The sequence below is a fragment of the Solenopsis invicta genome, chromosome 1, assembly GCF_016802725.1.
Source record: "Solenopsis invicta isolate M01_SB chromosome 1, UNIL_Sinv_3.0, whole genome shotgun sequence".
NCBI lineage: Eukaryota > Metazoa > Arthropoda > Insecta > Hymenoptera > Formicidae > Solenopsis > Solenopsis invicta.
In genome coordinates, this window is record NC_052664.1 from 27,008,718 (window position 1) to 27,032,749 (window position 24,032).

The 24,032-nt window shown below is 31.8% G+C and overlaps 1 protein-coding gene and 1 long non-coding RNA gene across 2 annotated transcripts; one reads left to right on the forward strand and one right to left on the reverse strand.

The window, feature by feature from the left end:
- Positions 1-958: 958 nt before the first annotated feature.
- On the reverse strand, positions 959-8,553 carry LOC105201957. Its single transcript, XM_026132363.2, has 2 exons — positions 8,225-8,553; positions 959-6,293 (listed from the first exon to the last, which is right to left on the reverse strand). The coding sequence occupies exons 1-2, from the start codon at positions 8,535-8,537 to the stop codon at positions 6,022-6,024; spliced, it is 585 nt and encodes a 194-aa protein (XP_025988148.1). The 5' UTR covers positions 8,538-8,553; the 3' UTR covers positions 959-6,021.
- Positions 8,554-13,270: 4,717 nt separating this feature from the next.
- Positions 13,271-17,850, forward strand: LOC120358436. The gene is made up of 2 exons (XR_005575398.1): positions 13,271-14,527; positions 14,607-17,850. It is a non-coding gene; the product is annotated as an uncharacterized LOC120358436 (long non-coding RNA).
- The last annotated feature ends 6,182 nt before the right edge of the window (positions 17,851-24,032 follow it).

Here is a 24,032-nt window from a genome sequence, read left to right on the forward strand (position 1 = left end):
AACAGGCTTTACTGGAAAGGCTCATATGGCGCGTTGTGGTATGCTTCGGATATGGCCAATTTTCACAAATTTATTACTTCAAAAGTAAGGTCTATTCGATCAAACGCCGGGAGACGTAAATTTTTTTTTGTCTCCAGAATAATTAAAAAAATTGGGGTCGAAATCCTAGAGTGAGTCACCTGGTCCTCCCCTTGTTAGCGCATGTTAACAATAGCAAGTGCAGTGATTATGTCCAACATAGTTGATAGATCTTTTCAGAGATAGCGTTACAATCAAAAAACAAGGCTAGATGATATAGTCATGAGTGCGTTGGACAAAGAGTGCTAGCCTATTCGCTTGTTCTTTGACTGTGGCGCTAAGCTAAATTTATACGCGTACAGCTATTCACATCTTTTTGTTAGGTTTTTAATCGAAATGACACACAGAAGTTTTCTAAATTTGAAAACGTACTTCTTTTGCACACACGTGCTACTGAATGTTAATAAAAGAAAAAAAGAAAACCTTGAGTGACAGATCCACGAGCCAAAAGTAAGTGAATTTTTAACTTTTCTTTCGATTTTTTTGTAAAATCTAGCCCAATCTAGCTTATCCAAGTTTTTTTTTGGCTCGTACTTTTATTCTATAAAAGAAATTTTGTGATAGTCTATTTGAGGCCGCCTACGCGTGTTCGGACGTTTTCGTCTGTTACTGATATATTTTTGACCATTGATTGCATTACAATCGGCCTGCAGGACGTCCACTGTCCTTTTGTGCTTTGCTGTCCTGTTACTGTATTTGCATTATGATCAAATCGTCCTCGCCCTGTAGAATTATTGGGGACGGGTACCATTCAAAAAGATTGAGATTTTGTGATCTGTCAAATCAATTTTAAAATTAAATTATTCTGTAATGTATTGATATTTAGAATCTTCTTAAAGAAAACTTAAAATAAAATTTAATAGTAAATCAGTGAAACATATAATTGTAAAATTATTTTTATTTTTTTACTACATATTTAAAAGGATATAATGTTATGAGATTACAAATACGGGTAGCATTAAAATAAAATTAAGTGGTGAAGAAATGAAAGATATAAATTATTATATGTATAACATTACTTTGTTCTTATAATATAAAAATGTAATATATCAGTTAACCAAGTTCAAAATTTTTAATAAAGACTGTTCTTCCTTTAAAGAGTCTTGGGGAATACAATATGTACCACGTATATATTCTCACAATTATTTTTAAGTCACAAGCTATACAAAATATATTGAAATACGATATAATTGTGAATATTGCTCTGTTAAATACTAATTCCTTATTATAATATTTGATTCCGTTCTTTCCATTCACGATATTAGAAATAATTAAGCACAGTGATATGACAAGACATTTGTAAATGTTTTTATAATAGATTTATTCTCACGCATGCACGCACGCACGTAGGCATACACACATACGTAAACGCACGTCCATCGTATGTAAGAGCGGATTCATAAAATATTTTGTATCATGTCGACAGTAAAATATTCTTATGTAAATACATACAGTAAATATTACGATGAACATTAGGTCTAATCACTACATTGAATCTAAATATTATCTAATCGTCGCCTATTATAGATTTGTATTGCTCCAGTGATTGGAAAGTAGCGCGTACATGCACCTTAGGCACAAATTCTCTCTATTCGCATACAGTTTGATTGAATAATGCTAAAAGGATATATTTATCACATGCTTTTCAGTATGAAATTTATTAATTATCCCTGAAATGTATATATGTAACTATGATTTTATCACACAGTACTAAAGTAGATTAAATGCGGTATTAGCATTGCTTTCAATTTGTTAGTTATATATAGATATCTCAAAATACACTGCAATCGTAAAATAAATAAGGATTTGTTATATTTGTGAAAGATATCAAATCTCTCTTTTAGATACATTATTATACTTACATCAACGTTTTTTTTCTAATAGTTAGACATGCAAAACGATCATGAAACTCAAATCAAATTAAAAGTTTACAATAATTCTTGCATACTTTATACGTTAATAAACTAAACGTCGTACACCAAATTAATAGAAGGGTATCGCATAAAAGTTGTTGGCCTAGCTTCTTCTATTAAGCATACTCATAAATACAACCGCTGCATGCAATCATATGATCCTAGCTTACACTTTTTCACGAAACATTAAAAGTAGTCACACTTAAAAGTAACGAATTGTATTTATATAAGCATCGGAAATTCATACGATTAGACTTTAGCATATTACATTATGATCTGGTGTTAATTTCTGTTCATATCGATCCCCTTGATTTTTCTTTTCCGTAAAATTCATCATATTTCTGGGCGAGTTAATGCATATGTGATTATCTATGGACTGTCACGTATATAAACCGCATGGCATATTCAAATAACATTTTATCGCGTAAAATTACGTATCCTAATACGAGTATACAGGGTTGGGAAGTAACGCGTTATTTGTGATACCATTACCATTTATCTTTTTTTTCTAACAATCGTTATTTTTTCTGTCTATAACAGTAGTGTCATTACATTTCTACAGTAATATGTAGTTCTCTGTTATCTTTGTGCCTATTCAATAGGTTCGCACATTACTTCAGTGCGCAAATACCATTGGTATACCAAATACTAGACGGTTACATGCAATTGTAAATTTTATTTTTTTATATTTTATATTGCAAATATTGAAAAATATTTTGCATTTTAAACTGCATTCCGATAGTCATTGTCATTACAGTCAATACTGAAAATCTGTAGTATATGTACATTTGCATAATGCGAACTACAGATTCAATACTGGCAGTGAATACTAGAATGCGTTTTTAATAACGACATTAATATTTAAAAATTAAATGTTTTACGAACAATAAAAATTATCGTTAAAATTTGCACGTGATTGAAAATCGTTACTTTCCTGAGAAATGGTGGTGGTAACACGTTACTCTTTTGAAGCAATATTCCCAACCCTGCTAATATAGCCGCAGAACGTCTCGTTCGACGAGATAGCTACACATGTTAGGTAAAATATTGCAAAAGAGATTATGCGGGTGCAAATACAGACTTCACAGCCATATAGCAGTAACGGAATACGCTCGATTAATGTTGAAGGCTACAGTCCACGTTACAGGCTACAGGCCAATTAGTAAAATTTTTTTACATTAATAGGTCAATTGAATGTTTCAAAGCATTTGCATAGCGTGGACCGCACGTGGACCGCATCCTAAATTGTTAGATAGAATGTTACTGATGTTCAAGAAAAAAAAAAATCAAGAGAATCTTTCAACTGATTCTGATTCTCTAGTAGTATTATGACTACAAATCGTACACACGAAGCTACAACAACTGTGATGTACGAATAATGTTACAAGGATTTGCAAACGTTGAATTGTATGGGAATTGTAGATCATTACCGCTTTTGATTTCGAAATATTAACCGAGAATATTAATGAGAATATCGAGAATATCGATTTATTAAATAAATAGGCTGGCTATAATTAAAATCCATTTCGCCAACTGTTTCATCCAGCATTATTAATGATTGGAAGTGCTGTTGAAAAAGAGCTGAAGGTTTTGTAATCTTTTTTAATTCACAAATCGACGGTCACGAATGAAGTTTTCATTCAGCTGATTCAGCACATTCTTTAATTACATATCGTATTTTCATCATAGAAACGTGTGTGTGTGTGTATATATATATAATCTTTAGAAGTGTATATATATAATCTGTAGAATAATTTTAATAACAAGAAGTATCTAATAAATATCAGATCCTTGTTAAAAAGAACTGATAGAAAACTGATAGAGACTAATACGATTTGCCAAAAGTCTTATCGTTTTCTAGATCACATTATCTGATGAAAGCGAATTCAGTTCTTGGAATACGATAGAAATTTTAACTTGTATAGTTCCTTATCTTTATTTTTTAATAAATTTTATTTTATCGCGAATAAATTAGTAAAACTTTATCGTAATCAACAATATTCACACTGTTAAAATCACAATTACGTTTTAAAACGATTGAACGTTTTCTATGGGTAGTCTTCTATCTTTTTTTTTTTTTTTTTTTTTTTTTTTTTTACAAACGGGGCGGTCCGAAAATAAAATATATATATACAATTTTTTTTGTTCTATTATGATGAGTGCGGAAATTAATTAGCATATAAAGCATAATTAGTATACGAAGTATTTTTATTATTTAAAACAGTTTTTTGATGTTTAATTTATAAATCGACGCTCCCGTGTGTATCATCACGTTGTAACATTATTCGTTCGATTTTCATAATCAATTAGCGGACTCTGTAACATTCTATCTTTCGATGATCGATTGATTATCAATGAAGGGTCGTGTAAGGATAGCACTTAACTGTCACAGTTTTAATAAACTAGATTAATTATAGCGTTCTTTCTTCGGTATCTCACACTACTCGAAGCGGTTATGCTAACATTTTAAATGCTCGTGCCATCTAAACGTTTACTAAATATCTGACGTTTACTCAAAGATTACTCGCAGTGTCCAAACTTGACACTTAACGAGTACATTCCATCTCTTGCAATCGCTGGCACTTGGCTGATTTTGCAAAATCGTCCAAGACGAACAATCTCATTCGTTTCCATATCGCAAGCAACGAAAGTTTTATTGTTAGCCTCTAGGAAGAAGTTGCGTGAATTCTGTCATCCTGTATATATTACTTTCCAAGAATAGCTTTTCGTTATACCACTCATTTGCCGCAACGACATAATTATTTCAAAAATAAATTTCTCCAGCTCGAGTGTTTCGAATCGTTCAAAATTTGATCTGCTAATTGTAAGGGAATAAAAATGTCATTAGCTCTTCACTCAGTGTATTGAATTTTCATCAAATTTTTTTTTGCATACAACTTAGAAATGACCATTTTTTTTTAATTATATCATTGTTGTTGCAAATGAACGATATCTCCAAATAATTATGTAACATCTTTCTTATTTTATATAGTTGAAAATATATATCTTAATTGTTGCGCACAGCGTGAGATCGCTCGTCTCTCTCTCTCTCACCGAAATATTTGAACTGACATTTCGGTGCGGTGTTAAATTTTTTTAATCTAAAGTTTCGGATCGAACTTTGTTGACGAAGCAATCTATTTGTTCAGTGAAATCTATCGCGATACTCCAGATATTTCAACGTGAATACGAAGGCGGAGATAGCGTACCAGAATAGACAAAAACTGTACATATAGCGTTGCTTTCTCCGTTAGATTGGAAGCAATAGGAAGTCACATTTCTTTTATCGATATTAAGGAACATATTCTCAATATTGAGGAATATCGTTCTCCCTCGTGTTTCGATATTCGACATCTCTCCATAAATATTCAAATTAAAACGCCGTTTCGAATGTTTGCCTCAATAATGCGACAAACATGATTATTCATTGATTAGTATTCATTGATTTGCGAGGTCGATCCCACCATTTAATAGCCTCTAAAGTTTAATGGCCGTAAAGGCGGTCAATTTACAGTTCGGGAAACGATTAATGCTAATTTCTCCAGCAAAAAAATTTTAATTTCTCAAAAAAATAACGTTGCCAATTCATCTTCCGTTAAGTCTGAAGTATCTTGTACGCGAAAATTAATAATACTTGAGTTCTAAGCAATGGGACCCTGAAGAAGTAATTTTTTGGGAATTTACATTTGTTAGTTGTAATATATAACTAACAAATGTAAATTCCCGTATAATATATTACATTTCTTTGTAATATATTATACGCAAAACACAAAAGAGGAGTCTATGTCGAAATGTTTCTTTCGAGGAGAAGTATTCGATAACATGTACATTAAATAAAATATAAATTATTTATCTAAAGATAAACATGTCTACATACGCAGAATAGGTGTGGACGCCTGACTGACTCACTGCCTATTTACGCACCAGTAGAGTACGTATCAATCTCTCCGGGTATTGAAAAAAAAAAGAAAAAAGGAAAAAAAAACTCTCCCCGCTGGAACCTTTGGATTTATCAGACAAGCTCGACTCGTCATTGGTGCGCTTCGCGATTATCGCGAGTGGAAGCGATTCCGCAAAACGAGTCTCTCGTCGGATCGGCGTCATGTACGGGCGATAATGCCGAGACTTTCTCCGTGGTGGACGAGTCTTCTGAATGTGACGATACTTGCTGCTGATTTTCCGGATTATTTGTCCCGGAATGGAGGATCCTTCGCGTTTCCAGCCACAACGCGTCCAGACGCTTTTGAAGGATACGGTTGCGGTGCACGAGAATTATCGTGCGCACGACAATGTTCAAGAGATCTACGGAAACGATCGAGAAAAATCAGAAACGCGTCAGAAATAACGCGCGAAATGGTAAATCTCTCGAGCAAGCACGAGGGATTACGAGGATGTAAGGATATGAGGATTACGAGGGATCGTGGGCGGAAAATGTTCGTGGCAAGCTTCGCTTTACTTCGAAAAAGGGAGGATGCAAATGCGAGATTATAGTGCACAACTATCTAGCTTTACGTTCCTCTTTCTCACATCGTTGGATTAATATCCGAATCAACCTTGTTCTTATTTTTTTTTTAATTATGAGTTTTTCAAATCAACAGATTGAATCATAATCCGTTTATTCCTCAAGAGATTGAAAAAAAATAATAATAAAAAACATTTTAGTATTTACCAAAAAAAGTGCGTACAAATAAAAAAAATGTTTTCTTTATTCTTACTTTTAAAGAAAAAAGTTTTCTTTATTTTTACTTTTTAAATTATGAGTTTTTAAAACCAACGGATTAAATTATAATCCCTAAATTATGAGATTTAAAAGCAACGGATTAAATCATAGTTTGTTCATTCCTGAAGATATTGGAAAAAAATAAAAAAAAAACATCCCTTCTCAAGAAAAAGGTGCATAAAAGTAAACGAAAACAATTTTATGAACGTTCTTCTTATTTTTCTTTTTCTAAATTATGAGTTTTTAAAACCAACGGACTATATAAATCAAAGTCTGTTCGTTCCTGAGGAGGTTGAAAAACAATTAGAAGAACAGTTGGATAGAGAACTGTACTTCCCAAAAAAAGGTACGTAAAAGTAAAGAAAGAAACACTTCGAAGATTTTTATACTATCAAGTACCTAAAAAAAAAAAGTTTGCGTGTGGTTTTTATACTTTTAAGAATAACAAGTTTCAAGAAATTTACACGTGTCAGTGTATCTGGTATGTGACTGGTCAACTGAAATTACGTGTGTTATGACGTAAGGTTTAAACCTAAAACAACTATAAAACTTATCCTAATATAAAACAATTCACAAAAGTGTCATCTAAATCGGAAAACGATTTTTTTGCATTACTTGATATTTGACGTCACAATTTTACATTCCTCGTAATCATTTATTCTCTTTGTCTTTATTTATTCGAAATCAAGTTACGAAAATACTCTACTAGGTAACAAATTAAAGGTAATTTTTTAACAAATTTTTTTTGAGTGGAGTGTTATTTTTCGCAATGAATTTCTTACAGTTTTTTCAGGGGGGAATGGGTATCTAGATGCAAACCAGCATCAATTATTATATTAAATTGATTAATTTAATATAAATAGTGATATTACTAATTCTTATTCGACATGCTGTGTTACGACCGGAATTAATTCGGCGCACATTCTGATTAAATTCGGAGAAGTATATAAAATCATACGAATAAACATAAGCACTAAGATCTAGCTGCGACCGAAAAAGGCTTTCTTACTATCATTGTATTGTTACACTATCGGTCCAATAACATATTAAAAATTTTTTTTTATTTTTTGATCTTCCATTTTTAACAGCGGAGAAAACTATGATTTTTATTTTCTTTCTAACACTTAAACGTAAAATTTTATTATAGCTCGAAATGCGTAGAAAATAATTTACTTAAAAAAAAAAAAAAATTATGAAGTGATCCATGGATTTACAGTTTAAAATGCATTCTTAAAATCCTCTCTTTTAAACATGTATTTTTATTTATCTCTCAGTTTCTCTCAATTTCAAGCGAATTTGCAAAAATTCTTGCTACGTGCGACGCAACACGAAAGACCTTCATGATTCGTTCGCGTATGTAATTTGAATTGAAAATGTATGTTATCGCAAAAATCACGACACGCGTCGCGACCAGATCGCACGAATTCGATAAAATTTTAAAATAACTACCTAAAATAATAATCGTCTGAAATAAAATATGGCATGTCGTAATCTACAATCATTTTTCTTTTACCTTTTCTTCTTTCCGCGACGAGTCTTCTGTGATCCTCCGCGTTCATCGGGTGCTCCCCGCTTCCGTACGCGACGGGATAATCGGGACAGACGGGAGCCGTGTCCGCGTAACCGAGTCTCCGCACCCTTCGCGGACAATTTTCGCTGGGCGATAAGAGCGTCTCGACGATCGTCCCGGTTCGCAGCATATCCTCCGACGTGTATCTCCGCCATTTCGTGCCATTTTGAGAACGTCGTCGACGGCGGCGACGAGTGCGCGAGGTAACGGTGGCTGGCGCCATCGGGAACTCTTCTACGCAAACAGTTGGCACCATTTTCGGTACAAAATTCCTGGAAAACATGAATTTCATAGTGACCGGTTTACCACGCCATTTAATGTCGTTTAGTCAAGACAGAGAGAACAGTCAGAATTTTTGGAAATTGGAATGATATATGGTATTTGTATGTGACAAAAAGAAAGAGATCTAAAAAAATTTGATTAATTTAAATTTGCATTAAAATGTAAATTAAATTAATAACAAATTTTTTTAAGATGTTCTTTTTTCTTGTTTTAACAAGAACGATTATGATAAGTATAAAAATAAGTATAAAAGGTAAGTATAAGAATAAGTATAAGAAGTAAGTATAAAAGTAAGTATAAAAGATAAATATAAAAATAAGTATAAAAAGGAGTAGGCTTGTTTTATACTAAGAAAATAATTGAAGATAATCGGCCAAATAATGAGCAAATTAAGTTGTTGAAAAAGAAAATAATATTAATTTTAATCTCGTGAACGAGTACAAACATTTGACTCTACTGAGTCTTCCCTCAGCGTTAGGAGAAAAATGAAATGATTAATTGAACATTCGAAGAAGAAAATCCAAAACTGCGAGTAGATATCAAATTATTGAGCACGAGATTAGAAAAATTATAAAATGATTGATTACAAAATCGTAAACAGGCTAAAAGTCAAGTGTCAAAAAATTAAGTTAAAATGAATAAAAAGCAAAGTTAAGCACGATTATTGTATAATAGTAATTCAATCAACTTTTTATAATTTTTATAATCTCGTAAGCAATAATTTGATATCTACTTGCGGTTTTGGATTTGCTTACGTTTGCGAGAACGTTGAATTACTTTTTCCTTTAGTTTCTACTTTCTGCTAACGTTGAAGAAGACTCAGATTACGTTTCAAAATTTACTGCCAGTACCGAAAATCTATATACGTAACGTCAATTATAGATTTTAAGTACTGGCAGTGTATATTGGAACGCAACCTCACTAGAGTCGAAACACATATTTGCACTCATTTAAGTTAGAAAGATTGAAATTGGTCTATTTTTCAGCAATATCGATTTGCTCGTTATTCAGCCGATTACCTTCGAGCGATTGAAAATCTGTTTGCAGTAAGTTTTGTAATAAAATATATTTTCACATATTAATCAGCAGAGAACGTTTTTTAAATGTCTGATTTTTTTAAGTATTTATTCTTCATTATAACATTTTTTAAAATATTTAAAATAAGACCTTTAAAAAACATTGTCTGCCGATTGGGTAAATATACGACATTATTTTTCATAAAATGTTTACAATCGTAACTATAATTTCTCGTTAATATGCGATCTTTTAGAACCTGTTTGATTCATACAAAATACATGAACTGTACGAAAACATTTCCTGTTTCGTCACTTGGATATTTGTGTTGAGACATATTCAAGAGTCTATTTTCGGCAAGCAAATATGTTCTATAATAAATTTACGTGGAATTAAAAAAGATAATATCGTGTTTTCATATTTCATTCTTTCTCTTCTTCATTTTTGTAAGGTAAAAATAATAAAAAGAATTTTCTAAACTTTTATTAAGAAGAATAACTATTAAAAAGCGTTAGCTTATTACAGGCTTTTCTACCTCGCGCTTCTTTATAAATAATAACATGACGATGCGTAGCACATCATAAACACCAGGGTTGGATAAGTTAATTATTTTATTAAATTAAGTTAAAATTAGTAGCTTATAAAATTAAATTAGTTACGTTTAAAGCTTGAACAATACAGTTAATTATTTTATTAAATTAAGTTAAAATTATAGCTTATAAAATTAAATTAGTTACGTTAAAAGCTTGAACAAAAAACTATTTAAAAGTCAAGATTATATTAACTTAAATAAAAATTTAATTCTGAAAACATTCATATTAAACTGGAAACTCGTAAGTTTTTAAAGTTGAATCACACAAAACAATTATAATATGAATCATCAAATAAATTTAATATTTGATTTGTAAATTAAATTTATAACTTAGGAAAAATTTAATAAAATTAAAATTTATGTGTTTGAAAAATAACTTGTTAAAGTTAAAAATTTTTAACTTTGTTATTTAACTTTTTAACTAATTACTATCCAATTCTGACAAATACTTGCGGTAAAGACATTGCACTTGCGAAATGAACAAAACACATTATCCGCAAGTATTTTTTAATTTTAAATCTTGAGTAACCCGCGTGTCTTACAAACGTTAAAAAGAAATATGTATATCTCCGAGTTATTGACCAAGTAACTTATCAATTGACAGAGAATCGCGCAAGAATGCGTGTGTCTCGCTCGATTACGGGCGATTATAACGGGGTTTTTTCTAAAGGTCCGTACGCTCATACATATAAGTCGACAATAAGGGATCTATCATTGTTGTGTTACAACTTTCGTGAAATGCGCGTCGAGTGGCGTCATTAGCGAATCGACGTGTCTCTTAATGTTCCCGCTATTGACTTCGGAATAACATCCGGCGTTTTGATGACGATCTATGTATCCTGCACGTGGAGTATCCTTCCGTCATCACCTCCACCACCGCCGCCGCCTCCGCCTCCGCCTCCGTCTCCGCCGCTGCCGCCGTCCCCGCGCGTGCAACCCCCCGACGCGATCGATGCAGGCGATGACCTGATTACCGCCAACGTCACTGCACGTGCCTGCACCGAAATAATGCCAAAGCCTCACGACCTCCCACTCACGGCGCGGCGCGTATATTTGAGATTGTTTTGACCTCGAATCCTCTACCACGTGCGAGGCGTGACGCGGATGCGCGCGCGCAACCGCAACCGTATGATACGTGATAAATAAATACGAGTAGTCCTTGACACATCGGTGCGTGGAAATCCGAGCAGGTAAAGAGCATCTGCACGCGCGCGCCTGCATTTCACTCTCAATTATTCATGCCGCCGTTTTTTCGCGCGAACTTTTGTCATCTCTCGCACAGTTTTCTCCTTCGTGCTTACTTGTTTATATATATATATATTTTTTTTTTTTTACTTGCTCACTTATATATATTTATAAAATTATGTGTTATATATAGTTTTATGTATTTGCATTATTTTATAAAATTTTATATTGCATATGCGTAGCGCTTCGTTGATAGAAAACTGACGCGTCTCAACGTTAGCAAGTTTTCAGAAAAGCATTTTTTAAATTTTGAATTAAAACTTTTTTTCAATTGGGATAATGAATATGCATAACTTCTATAACTTTACTTTTTTTCCACGTTATACTTTTAAAATTAAAATGTGTATTGTTCAAGATTATATCACGAGTTATAAAAATTTGACCTATATTTTTAGTATAATATAATTTTCGTCTTTTTTATCGTCGAAATGCTAATTTGTAGGAGGGTTTCAACAACAGATATCACGGTTCAAAAAATTGATGAAATTATTGCGTACCTATGCTAAGATGAGAAACCTATTTACGTATTCACGTTTTAATAACATCCAAACTTGATTAATTAACAGGAATCAACGAATTAATTATCACTGTTTCACTGTTTTACATATCACAATTTATTGTTGTTTATTTAGTTGTACATTACATATGACTTGTTTTTAAATACGTCACTTTTTTTTTATTTAATTTAATTATTTAGGGTTACACATCACTATGTATTTCTTCACATTTGCAATGTAAATATATTCACATTCGTGCTAAAGAAGACTCCGTAGAATTAAAACGTCGTTCCATAGATAATAAATTATACAAAAGTAAAGATACTTTCTTAAATTGTCATCTATCTTGTTTATTTGTTTATTTGGCCTTTGCATAATTTAATATTTTGTTGTGACTTTTATCTCTTCCTTAGCAGGAAGACGCTTTCCCATATAACTTATCATGGAGCTACAAATAAATCGTTTTTCCTCAACAATATATTAACCTTTAAGGACGATTTCTTTTTATTAGCTGATAAATGCTAATTTTTGACTCGGATCATTTTTCTGTTAACGCTGAGTGATTAAATATACACATTATATATTTACACAAAAAAATAATTCTAGATCTCTCGAAATGTATATGTATAAGAACATCCATGTAATATAGTATTCATTTAAAACATATAATTAAAATGAAAGATATTAAATACAGCGCGGTCTTTATTCATCATCGTTCATTAACGTAAAATATTGAAAAATTAATTAAGAAATAAATTTTATTTATTATAAATTCTAGAGATGGGAACGAACGAGTTTACAATAAAGAACACCGTTTCTCGTTACTGTTATTTTTTTATAATTTTGATAATGACGTTACAATATTTCATATAATAATAATGTCAAGATTAGGGAATAAACACTTTTGACAAACAATTCGTTACCATTATGCGTTACTCATTGAAAAATACTAACTTGTTACTTTGCTCTTTACGTAACGAACCGACTAATGAGTTATAACTAACAAATTACTTTTTTCACTGAGTAACGCATGATGATAACAAGATACTCAAAAGTACCCGGCAAAAAAAAATTTTTATATATAAAGTATATATGTATATATGTATAATTATGTCTATATATTTTAATATACATATATAGACATATTTTGTATACAATCCTATATAATTAAATATAAATATAAATTATAATTATGTGATAATTACATGTAATTATATGATATACTCATTCAAATAATTTTTACTTGTTTAAAATAAATAAGTTATTTGAATACCCTATAAGCAGACAATGTTTTTTTAAATATTTTTTAAATGTTTTTTAAATATTTATTCTTTATTATAACGTTTCTTAAATATTAAAAAAATATTAAAAAAATATTGTTTCCTGATAGGGTAGTACTAATAACAGATTTATTTAAATTTAGTAATTTTCTCTTTTTCTGCGTAGTGAATTTTCATTCCGGAGAATCGAAGAATCGCACAGAATTGTCACTCTTTTAGAATGAAGTTTCGCGTTACGAAATTTAGTGAGAAACAAAGACCTCGTTACTTCCCATCTCTGATAAACACTTTAACAGAACACGATATCATAAATACAACAAGTACTTCAGAATGTACATAAGTCTATTTCGATGCAAGGTCGTGAAATCTTAATCTTAATTATCTTTTGGTGTGCGCAATATTAAAACTATTGCGGAATATCCTGAGCGTTTATTTTTAAAGGTTCCGCTTCTATTTGGAATCATTTGCCGCATACCTATTCAGGTTCTCACATTCCGTTATGTAAAATCGTGTACTTAATCGTATTAGATATATCCATTAAATGACGAAAGCGAAATTCCTCGAATATAATTCGCCTCCTTCCGCCGCAACAGATAAACAATCGAGCCACTCAGCTGCGGCGGCATACGTAATATCTCATACGGATTCTTTCAGAAAGGCGTAATCGTCGCGTCAGCATAAACGCGGATTTCTTTTTTTTTCCCAGGCTCTCTGGCACGTGTCGGCGATTAACGCGCGCACATGCGCGTCAATCGGCCCGCCAAACGGTTCGCGCGTCGTCATCTCGAGTCATGGCATCTATTTCGCGCTTTTCGCTGACAGTGCTGAAAATCAGGCTGCGTGACGTGCGCTAGATAAAACGTGAACGATAATTCTGGTCTATTCGCGGGAAAAACTCGATTAAAGCGTTAAGATTACACGGAGGAGCGGTACACGCGCGACGGCCGTCGCTTGTGTGAGCGACGAGGGCGGGCACGTGGAAGGCCGTCTTACGTCATTCTGCCCCGTACGCTCGCTCTATTAGAGATGCAGGGACGACGAATGCCTCTGCGCCCGGAGCGGCGCGGCGAGGCGACACGCGCGTATACAGTGTATACGTCGTACACGCGCCGCCGACCTGTATAGACCGTCGCCGCCGTCGCCGCCGCCGCCGCCGCCGCCGCCGCCGTGGTCCGTGTGGTGCGACACGTGCGCGCACTGACATCATTCCCGACGTCGCCGTGGACACGTGTTAATGAGAAAACGCATCCTCGCTGCGTATAAACTGTCGCCAATTTTTCACGGTCGAAGGGGACGCAGCCCTAGAGGAGTATCAGGGCGCTGATATATATTAGAGGTGAGGCTTCGCCGCGCCGCGGTATCTGATGGAACGTGCCTATGTGTACGAATCTACCCGAGAATACGTAATTCCACAGATATGGAAAAGTAGGACGATAGCTCTTATAGTGGTGCCAGGAGTCGGAGGGGAATGGGACTAGGGTAACGTCTTATCGGATTTTGTGATAATTGATCCCAGCTTAGAAATGATTAGTCGCACTAACATCGATATAGCCGACGTCGAATTCTATTTGATACCTTTGTTATCTTCAACCTCATCGTAATTGCTTTTGTACCCCGACAAGTATATTGCGCAACTATTGTGCAATAATGGTATCACGAGTTGATGAAAATTTTGTAATTACGCCGAGATGATACGCTACAACACACGCTGCAGTTTTATCGGAATAAAATTTCTCAATACTTTTCAAAAATTAGACAAATTGAAATTTCAAGTAAAATTATTTTACAGTTGTTTCAAAAACCATATTCTTTATTTGAAATTTCCCCATGATGAGTATGTAATATTTTATATCGCAATACTTTTACATTAGTAATTAGGAATAATTATGCATTTTTATAAGCATGTGTATAGATTAATTATGTTTCTGAATGTTTTATATGTAACATAGCTAAAATATTTTTCTCAATTGTTGAACAATTTCTTTCTAAATTTAATTTTGCAAATATTTATATATCGTTAAAATGATTCGCTATATCGTTATAATTTTGTCGAAATGCTATCTCGAAATTAATTGGACAAATAGTTATCAATGTTTTGTAAAAGGTCAATATTTTTATATCTATTTTTGTAAATATACCTATATAATTGCAGATAATATTCTTTTTATACGAGATTTCATCATATAATTTAATAAATGTCGTCTCGTGTCAGAGTATTAATTGAGCAATCGCGAATATTTTTATAAAATTTTTATCTTTTGGTCGATTTTTTCTCGACTCGACGGGAATTAATTCGACTAATCTTTCTGGTTGATTAATCCATTTCTGGTTGAGATATGTTTCGTATCAATCGATCCGCGTTAGCCGACCTTTAATTCTGACATTTTGTCTAATTGCACATTAATTTTTAATTTAAATTTTAATCTACGAGTCCGCATTTTTTCTGGCACTTTCTATACTTGGTACCTTCTATACTCTTATTTTCAATAGGACATTTGTTAAATTATATGATGAAATCTTGCATAAAAATTATAATTTGCAATCATGTAGATATATTTACAAAAATAAATGTAGAAGTTTTGACCTTTTATAAAGCATTGATAAATGAATGCGCAATTAATTACAAAATATTATTTCGGCAAAACAAATGACAATACGATGAATCATCTTAATAATACATTTACATAATTAAATTTAGAAAGAAATTCTTTAATAATTGCAAAAATATTTTAACACTATTATGTATAAAGCATTTTTAAATTTAATTACTCCATTGTACATAAAGTCATAGAAATATATGCTTAAAATGTTTCTAAAACATGAAATAATTAAATTCATAAGTCAAGTCTTGAGCTAATAAAAATAACGTTGTCAAAAATAAAAATTATCTTTAATTATAAACATTGATTCATTTGAAACATTTAACACGTTTTGGATGTATTAATCTTTTCTCAGCCGTAAAATAAACATATTATCAAAATAAACGCGAGACACTTGCATTAACACAAAATAAGTTAAACGAATAAATGTAATAACTGAATTAATTATAAACGCAATTAACAATTCAGCTTGATCAAAAAGTTAATACAGTCCTGTATATCGATAATCAAGTTGGAAAAAACTGTTGCTAGTTTTTTCGTTCGTATAATTCGTCTCGCGTGACATTCAAAGGCCAACATCAGATTAATGATTCTTAAATAATTTAGTTTAGATTTGAATATTATAATTGACTGTATACCACGAAACTACTCTTTTTATCGATCGACACAATCAATTATTTGACCTTATGTTAATCAATTATTTAACTCTACGTTTTTGTAATTATTGCGCTAAGATAATAATGCAACAATTTTATCGCAATAAAATTTTCTAAATAATATTTGTCAAAAATTAGACAAATCTAAGTTTGAGATATAAATATTTTACAATTATTTATAAAACCATTTGATTCTTTATTTCAAACGTCATCTTAGCGCAAAATTTTCGTCAGTTCATCTAAGATGACATCTAAAATGAAATATTTGCATAATGTATCTATCAGGAATGAGATCCCTTTCTTTACTCCTTTATACCTTTCTGTATTATTTTATCGTATATTTTATAAGTACATTTATGTTACTTATATGTACTCATAGTACATATAAATTACACTTATGTTAATTGTACCTAGCTGCATGTGTTTGCAAGATTTATTAAATTTGTTTCTCATCTTATAGCTCAGTTTCACCATTTTCGCAATTTTCTCTTTTCTGTTAAATCCCAATGCGCGTCATTACAAGTACGATAAGTACGTTAAGTACTAACTTCTCGAAACTTTTCATACGTATTATGTACAACAAATGCGTGGTAGATGTCTCGACAACCACTGGCTGTCCTCTCAAATTCTTTGACCAAGTCGTAACCAATTTCTTTTCTTAGAAGATATAAATTCTAGAAGAAATACTCTAGTAGTTTATGTGGCAATTGCCTATTGAAAATGAAAGACTTTTTGTGACGCAACCAAATATTGATTAGGAATACTCTGACAGAATTTTAATGGCTTATTAGTGTACTAGCATATTAAGTGATTCGATTTACATGTAAATTAAATACGCAGTAAGAACTTTGCAGTTTAGATAGTCTCATATATTAAGCTGTCGTTAGTTTGACAACAAAATGACATCTCTAACATTTTTGATAAAGTTTTTGATAAAATTTGGATACCAAAATAACAATAGATGACGTTAGCTTGGGTTATCAAAGAACTTGTGCTACTTTAAAAAATAAATATTTATTGATATAATAATTATTAATATATTTGTACTTTTGAAATAGAAATATGATTGATATCGAGATTGAACTAATAACCGTAACACATTTTTTTTCAACTTACTGAGATTATTTCCCTGTTTATGATAATTTTCTAATTCTACTTCGGCTGCTAGTTTACAATTTACTTTTGCGTTATCTGTTTAAACTTCACACTTATCTATATTTTTTCTTGTTGTATTGCGTTGCGAGTTTACGTCTCGTAATTATCTGAATAAATTATCTGAATAAAAATGGAAAGGACAAGAAACATTGTAAGAAGAAAAAAAAGGAAACATTTTGTTATTTTGTTTCACGGAAAAAGAATGTAAACATTATTGTATCAAATAAAAAAATTGCATAATTTGAAAAGTATCATAATTTTTGAAAATAAAACACAAATAGATCCTATTTTGTAGTTAAATTCAAACAGATTTCACTTTCTTCAATAGAATTTTTATTTCAAAAGGCTTAACTACAAAGATATGTAACGTCTAATATTAGAAAGCTGTGACAAATGATAGCAATATTTTTAAAGCACTGTCTATATCATTTTCAACCTTCTGAGTCATTAATTACTCTTCCATGAACTCCACCTCTGAATATCATTCATGGAAAATACATTGATCAAGACTTGAGCCAACGGTATATCATTTAAATTGCGTAACAACCTAGCGTAACAAACTAGCAAACCACTGGAAATCTTATAAGCTATTTCGAACATTTAAAAAAGTATACTGTAGACAGGTCCATTAACGTAAAATATTAAAATATTACCATATAAAGAAAAAATTACAAGGTTATAGATTGTCTATATTCTGACACGCAATAATATTATGAATTATGATATCACTCATTTACAATACCGATATAATTCAAAATACAAAAGTTTCTAATTTGAACATTTAAATAATTCGTTAAAAATTTGCAACACATTATTTTTAAGGATACTTTGGCTATATAATACCAACTAAAAGTTATCGAAATTTAAAAATAAAAGGTTTCTAAGTTAATTTTGTTTTTCTAATCAACGACCAAAAATTTAAATCGTAAATGCCTAAATTTTGACTCTGAAACCAACGAAGAAAGCAGCAAAGAAGAAAATAACAAAAATTTTGTATATAATGGTTTTTGCAGTAAAAATAACTCTATTTTGCTGCAATTTGGGTAAATAATTTTTAAACAAATAAGTGAATCTAAATAAATCTTTGCGTAAATATTTATTAGAAATTCATTAATATACGTAAAAAATTGGATTTAAGTTGTAATTCTACTTTCTTTCAAATTTGCAAATAGGCATTGTACGCGATTTTATATAAGAATCAAGAGCAAAACAAAAATTTAATAACTTTTAAATCAATAAAAGAAATATAATTAAATTCTACATCCAAACGTAATAATAGAACAATCTATAAAATTTTTGATAATACTTTGAGATGTGACACATACATCCTAAACAAATATTTTTACATATCAAACTTTATACTTTATTACGAGGTCGCACTTTATCAGAATAGATATCTATTCAATCACGCTAATTGGATTGATTGCCACGTGTGTGAACAAATTGAATTAAGAAGATTAAATACGTTCTCGAATTCTTTTAGATATTTTAAGTAAAAGATGGGCCATACGGCCATCACAAGATTTTAGTGCTGAAATAATATTTCACATATGATTTTACACAGTCCAATTCTTTCAAACTCCGAGCCGTTATTTTTGGTTTCAAACACAGAGAGAGCTCTTGAAATGAATTCTGTGATATTACTTTTCTATTTCATTTCAGCACGCAATTGGAAAGAAATAGAAATTGTTAAAATCACACATAAAATATTATTTCAGCATCAAAATCTTGCTATGACCATATGGCCCATCTTCTATTTAAATTGTTGAACACAAATCACGGTCTTGAGTCTAATATGCCTTTCGGATATTATTCACACAGGGAAACTGAGAAAAATACAAACCAGCAATTTACAAGATATAAATATAAAACACAAAAAATGCTCGGATCGCAAGTATTTTCTGATTAGATAAAATTATTAATTTAGTTAAAAATTAAATAACAAATTAAAATTTTACGTGATAAATGCATCTGTTGCCTTAGCAGATAATATTAAATAGTTATTTGTTGTACGAAAAAAATATGTTCGAGCCAAATGAGGTTCAGATTCAAATATGAATATGCGTTTCAAATAGTTTAAGGATTTACAATTTATCAAGTTAACGCAAAAAATATGTTTCCAACTTTCCATATAATCGTTCTAATAGTTTCCGATACTTGCAATTAATTTTTAATATTTGAGTATTGAATCTTTCTGTTCACATATTCCCATTTTTAGTTTTGTCAAAATTAACTTTTCTTCGTCTATAATCAAGAATGCACATAATCAAGAATGCACTTTAAAAACAAGTCTGTTTGCTTGATATTACACAAATTGTAATTCATAGAAATTCCTAGCATTAAAAATAGATCATAAACTAAAAGGCCTTTCCTCTTTCGAACAAATTCAAATTACTTCTACGAATTTTTTGTAAAAACAACACGACGAATTGATTTCAAGTTTATTATATGTATTTTCAACAATGTGTAAAATAAAAATTGTTAAAAAATATTAATTTGTGTAAAAGATATAAAATAATGACAAAGGTTTCTGAAAAAAACTTGCTTTTTTGCGAACACAATAACTTAACTCGAGATAACCTGAAATAAAAACTCTATTTTATTTATTATTAATAGTATAAATAAGGCATAAACCTCAGGCTTTACGGACAAATTGAAAATACAAAATGACATCGGTTACAAGTTAATATTGCTAATTTCAAAAAAGTTTTTATCACAGCAAAAAAGATATTGATTTTCAAAATTTCAGAATTTCATATATTCTAAACAGACATATACCAAAGACAAGAAAGATGGAAAGTAAGACGTTACAAGTAACAAGTTACTTTTATTTTTACATAATAACGAATAAATTGATAAAGACGTTAGAATTTTTCATAATGATAATGTTAACGTCAGGGTTGGAATAGTCAATTTTAGCAAATAACTTTAACTATCATTGGAAAAAGCAAGATAATTCGTTACGTAACAAGTAATTTTTGTCAAAATAACAAGTTACTTGTTATCTTGAAATAAAGTGGTTAATCCATCCTTGGCCTTATAAAAAGAAGTTGTATAACGTCATTACCAAATCGCTATTACAAAAAATAAGCATAACGCAATAGCGTTACTCATTATCTTTCTGACTAATTGTAAGGATACGTGCTAAAGTATCAGTTAACAATTTTTTAAATATCTTATTCGCTCTTTTGTCGTTATTTTGTATCTTTTAAAAAAATTAATATTTTTGAACAATATTTTTTATGAAGATACATAGAATGATACATAGATGGATATACAAAAGTTGATAATTTTTTCAGAAAAAAAAGTATAAATAGTCTTGATTTTCGTGCATGATAAAAAGGCTTCTTAAAGGACACATATTTGATCCGTATACGAAAAATGATTACGAATTATTTTAGAACCAACCGGAAGAACTAACAAAGTTAATTGGCGTCTCTCTTTTCCTCTTTCTCTTCCTCTTATCACGTTCCGCGAATTTACTGTAGATACCGAATTCTCGATTTTTTTTTCTCTACACACGAAGTGGAGTACACGTGGCGACTGCAAAGTTCAACGACTCCAGCTTGTATCTGTACGTATTTTCCCTTAGTCAGCACGTGTCAGAGAAGGATGGACGATATATGCAATTTTTTCTTACTCATGTATTATATACTCTTATAATATTATATAACTCATTCTCCTAGAATTTATTCTCCTTCTTTTTCTCTGCTCGCATTCAAGATTAGATTTCACAGACATGCGCGAATTTATGGACCTTGCACACGAACCACGATACCGTTTCTGTCGATGTAAGGAAGAAGGCCTGCAAGATTATCGACGTGTGCAAGGATCCAATATGTCCGTGAAAACAGGTAAAAATGAAACACTCTCCCGATTTTCCAAAATATCTGTGAGATTATTTACGTATCGTTGGTTTTGACGCATCAGCAATTCTTATATTATATTTAACTAGAATATTTACAGTTATTTATTTGCCCAAACCTAGTAAATTAAAATTAAAATAGTACAATTATGTCTAAAAGATTACAAGATTTAGGCTGAAATATCTCAGAAATTATATTGCTTCTAATGAAGCAATTTTTATATCACAATTCTTTGCTAGAACAAGAAAATAAAACAAAGTCCAAGAAAAGAACGAATCTTTGGAGTATTTATTATTACTGGCAGAATTACGTAATTGAGTTTCTAATTAAAAAGAGAAATGAAAAGAGAAAATTTCGAAAGTAGGTATTGTAAGTCGAAAAGAATTGTCTTTAAATGCAACAAGAGAGAGCTCCAGTATTTTCCACGCGATAGCCAATGTGAATCCTCAGAATTCGCGACGGGCTCCGAAACGTAACGTCAATCTGCTTTTCAACTGGGAAATTGGATAATTTTTTACTCTCGACAGACAGAAAGCGATTATTCAATTCATAGAATCGTGACACAAAAATTTTGAGACCATACGAGATCAGTAATACGTCTGCAACCTGCTTTAAGAAGCTGTAAAAAATTCACTAATCACAGTTGAATGTAACGAGAAAATTAACTAATCATAGTTGAATGTGAGAAGAAAATTAACTTATCACAATGGCCTTTCAGCTTACGTCTTCTCAAAGCCAAATTGTGGACCAACACTAAGAGTTCATTGTTATCAGCTTAAGAATTCAGTCTACTGAATGAAGAGCTAATGATCCATTTATTCCACTACAATCAAATATTGCGTTAAAATCGCATTTAAAAATAATATTTTCATTATTTTCTAACGTTTTAATGTTTCAAAACATTCCAACTTGTTTTTCAGAAAACTTTGTTCTATATTTAATAACGTTATTGTTCTGACAAATCAACGCGATATACAAGGAATATATATATAAAAAATAAAATATCTTACAACTAGTGCAAAATGTATATTTTGTGAAAGAGATATTCGAATTCTATTTGATTGAAATGCCCTATTTACAAAGTAATTTATGAAAGTCTATCGATGTGATACATTATCACTGTAACGTAATCGAATATTTGCTACGACCAATAACATAAACTTTATCACAAAATATCTAAATTGTGTACTGCATGGTCTAAAAAATTCTTTTATCACGGTTCTATGGATTGGATAATCGCTTTCTGTCTGACGAGAGAAAAAAAAATCACCGTTTCCCAATTGAAAAGCAGATTGACGTCACGTTTCGGAGCCCGTCGCGAATTCTGAGGATTCACATTGGTTATCGCGTGGAAAATATTGGAGCTCTCTCCTGTTGCATTTGCGTCATTCACGAGAGAGAAACGAGGGAATGGTACACAACGCGAATCCTCGACGACGTATCCCGAAACTCGACCTGCGCCGTGATCTCGACGCCGTGTTCGATCCTTTCGAATATAAAACCGGCTTACGCGTGCAATTTCCGGCTACGAGATGGAGACAAAGAAAAATAAAAGCGCGCGCACACCCACACACATATACACATACGGACACGTGTCAAGCGCAAATTCGAGCGTGAAACGACACGTGGATGGCGTTCGAAAATTCACGGAGGGTACACTTATTTTCGAGAGCAATAAATCATAACAATATATAGATACAAAAATGTAAAAATAAATATATGTAAGGATAAATAAATGTAAAAAAAAAAATTATATATATATAATTAACACATCATACACATATACGTATACTTACGGAGCGCGGTGCAAGAAGAGCTGTCACTTAACGGCGTTGTTCCTCTCTCTCTCATTGATCTACACGCGCCGATGGTCGCAAATCGACTAAACCACGCTGTGCAGTCGCCATGTTACTCCGACCCGTAGTGCCGAGGGCACACCACGTTGGTCACGCACGCGCGCGCTATATCGGTGAAGTACACGAGGCGAAGGCTCGAATTGACTCGGATATGTTATATCACAATGACAAAAGGGACGACACGTGCGTCCCCACCATGACGACCCGCCGCCGTCACCACCACCACCACCACCACCACCGTGACGGTCGTTGAAATATTTCGCGATAATGTTGATGCGGCCAGACGACGGAACGACCTCGGGTCCACGATTCGAATCAGCCCTAGTTGGAATAGACCGTATGAAAAAAGGAAAAAGAAATAGTGTCCCTCGGGCGGGAAAAAGTTTTCCCTGGGAAAGAGCAATTTTTCCTAAGCGGAGATACCAAGCCGAATATCGTGATCGTAACTTGTAATGTAGGATAATTCCAGTACATATATGCCGCACCTATCGAAAACTTTTAACTTATCAAGCACTATTTATTTATATTTAAGATAAAACTGTGCTAATAGAAATTTTATATTATCTAAATACTATTATAAAAAAATTTTTTTAATAAAATATTTTTTTATATTTGAAAAGAAAAGCTTTTAGAACCTTTGCATCTCTGCCGTATATAAAAAGATTGGATTACTCCTGTAATATTAAATATTAAATAATATTCTCGGAA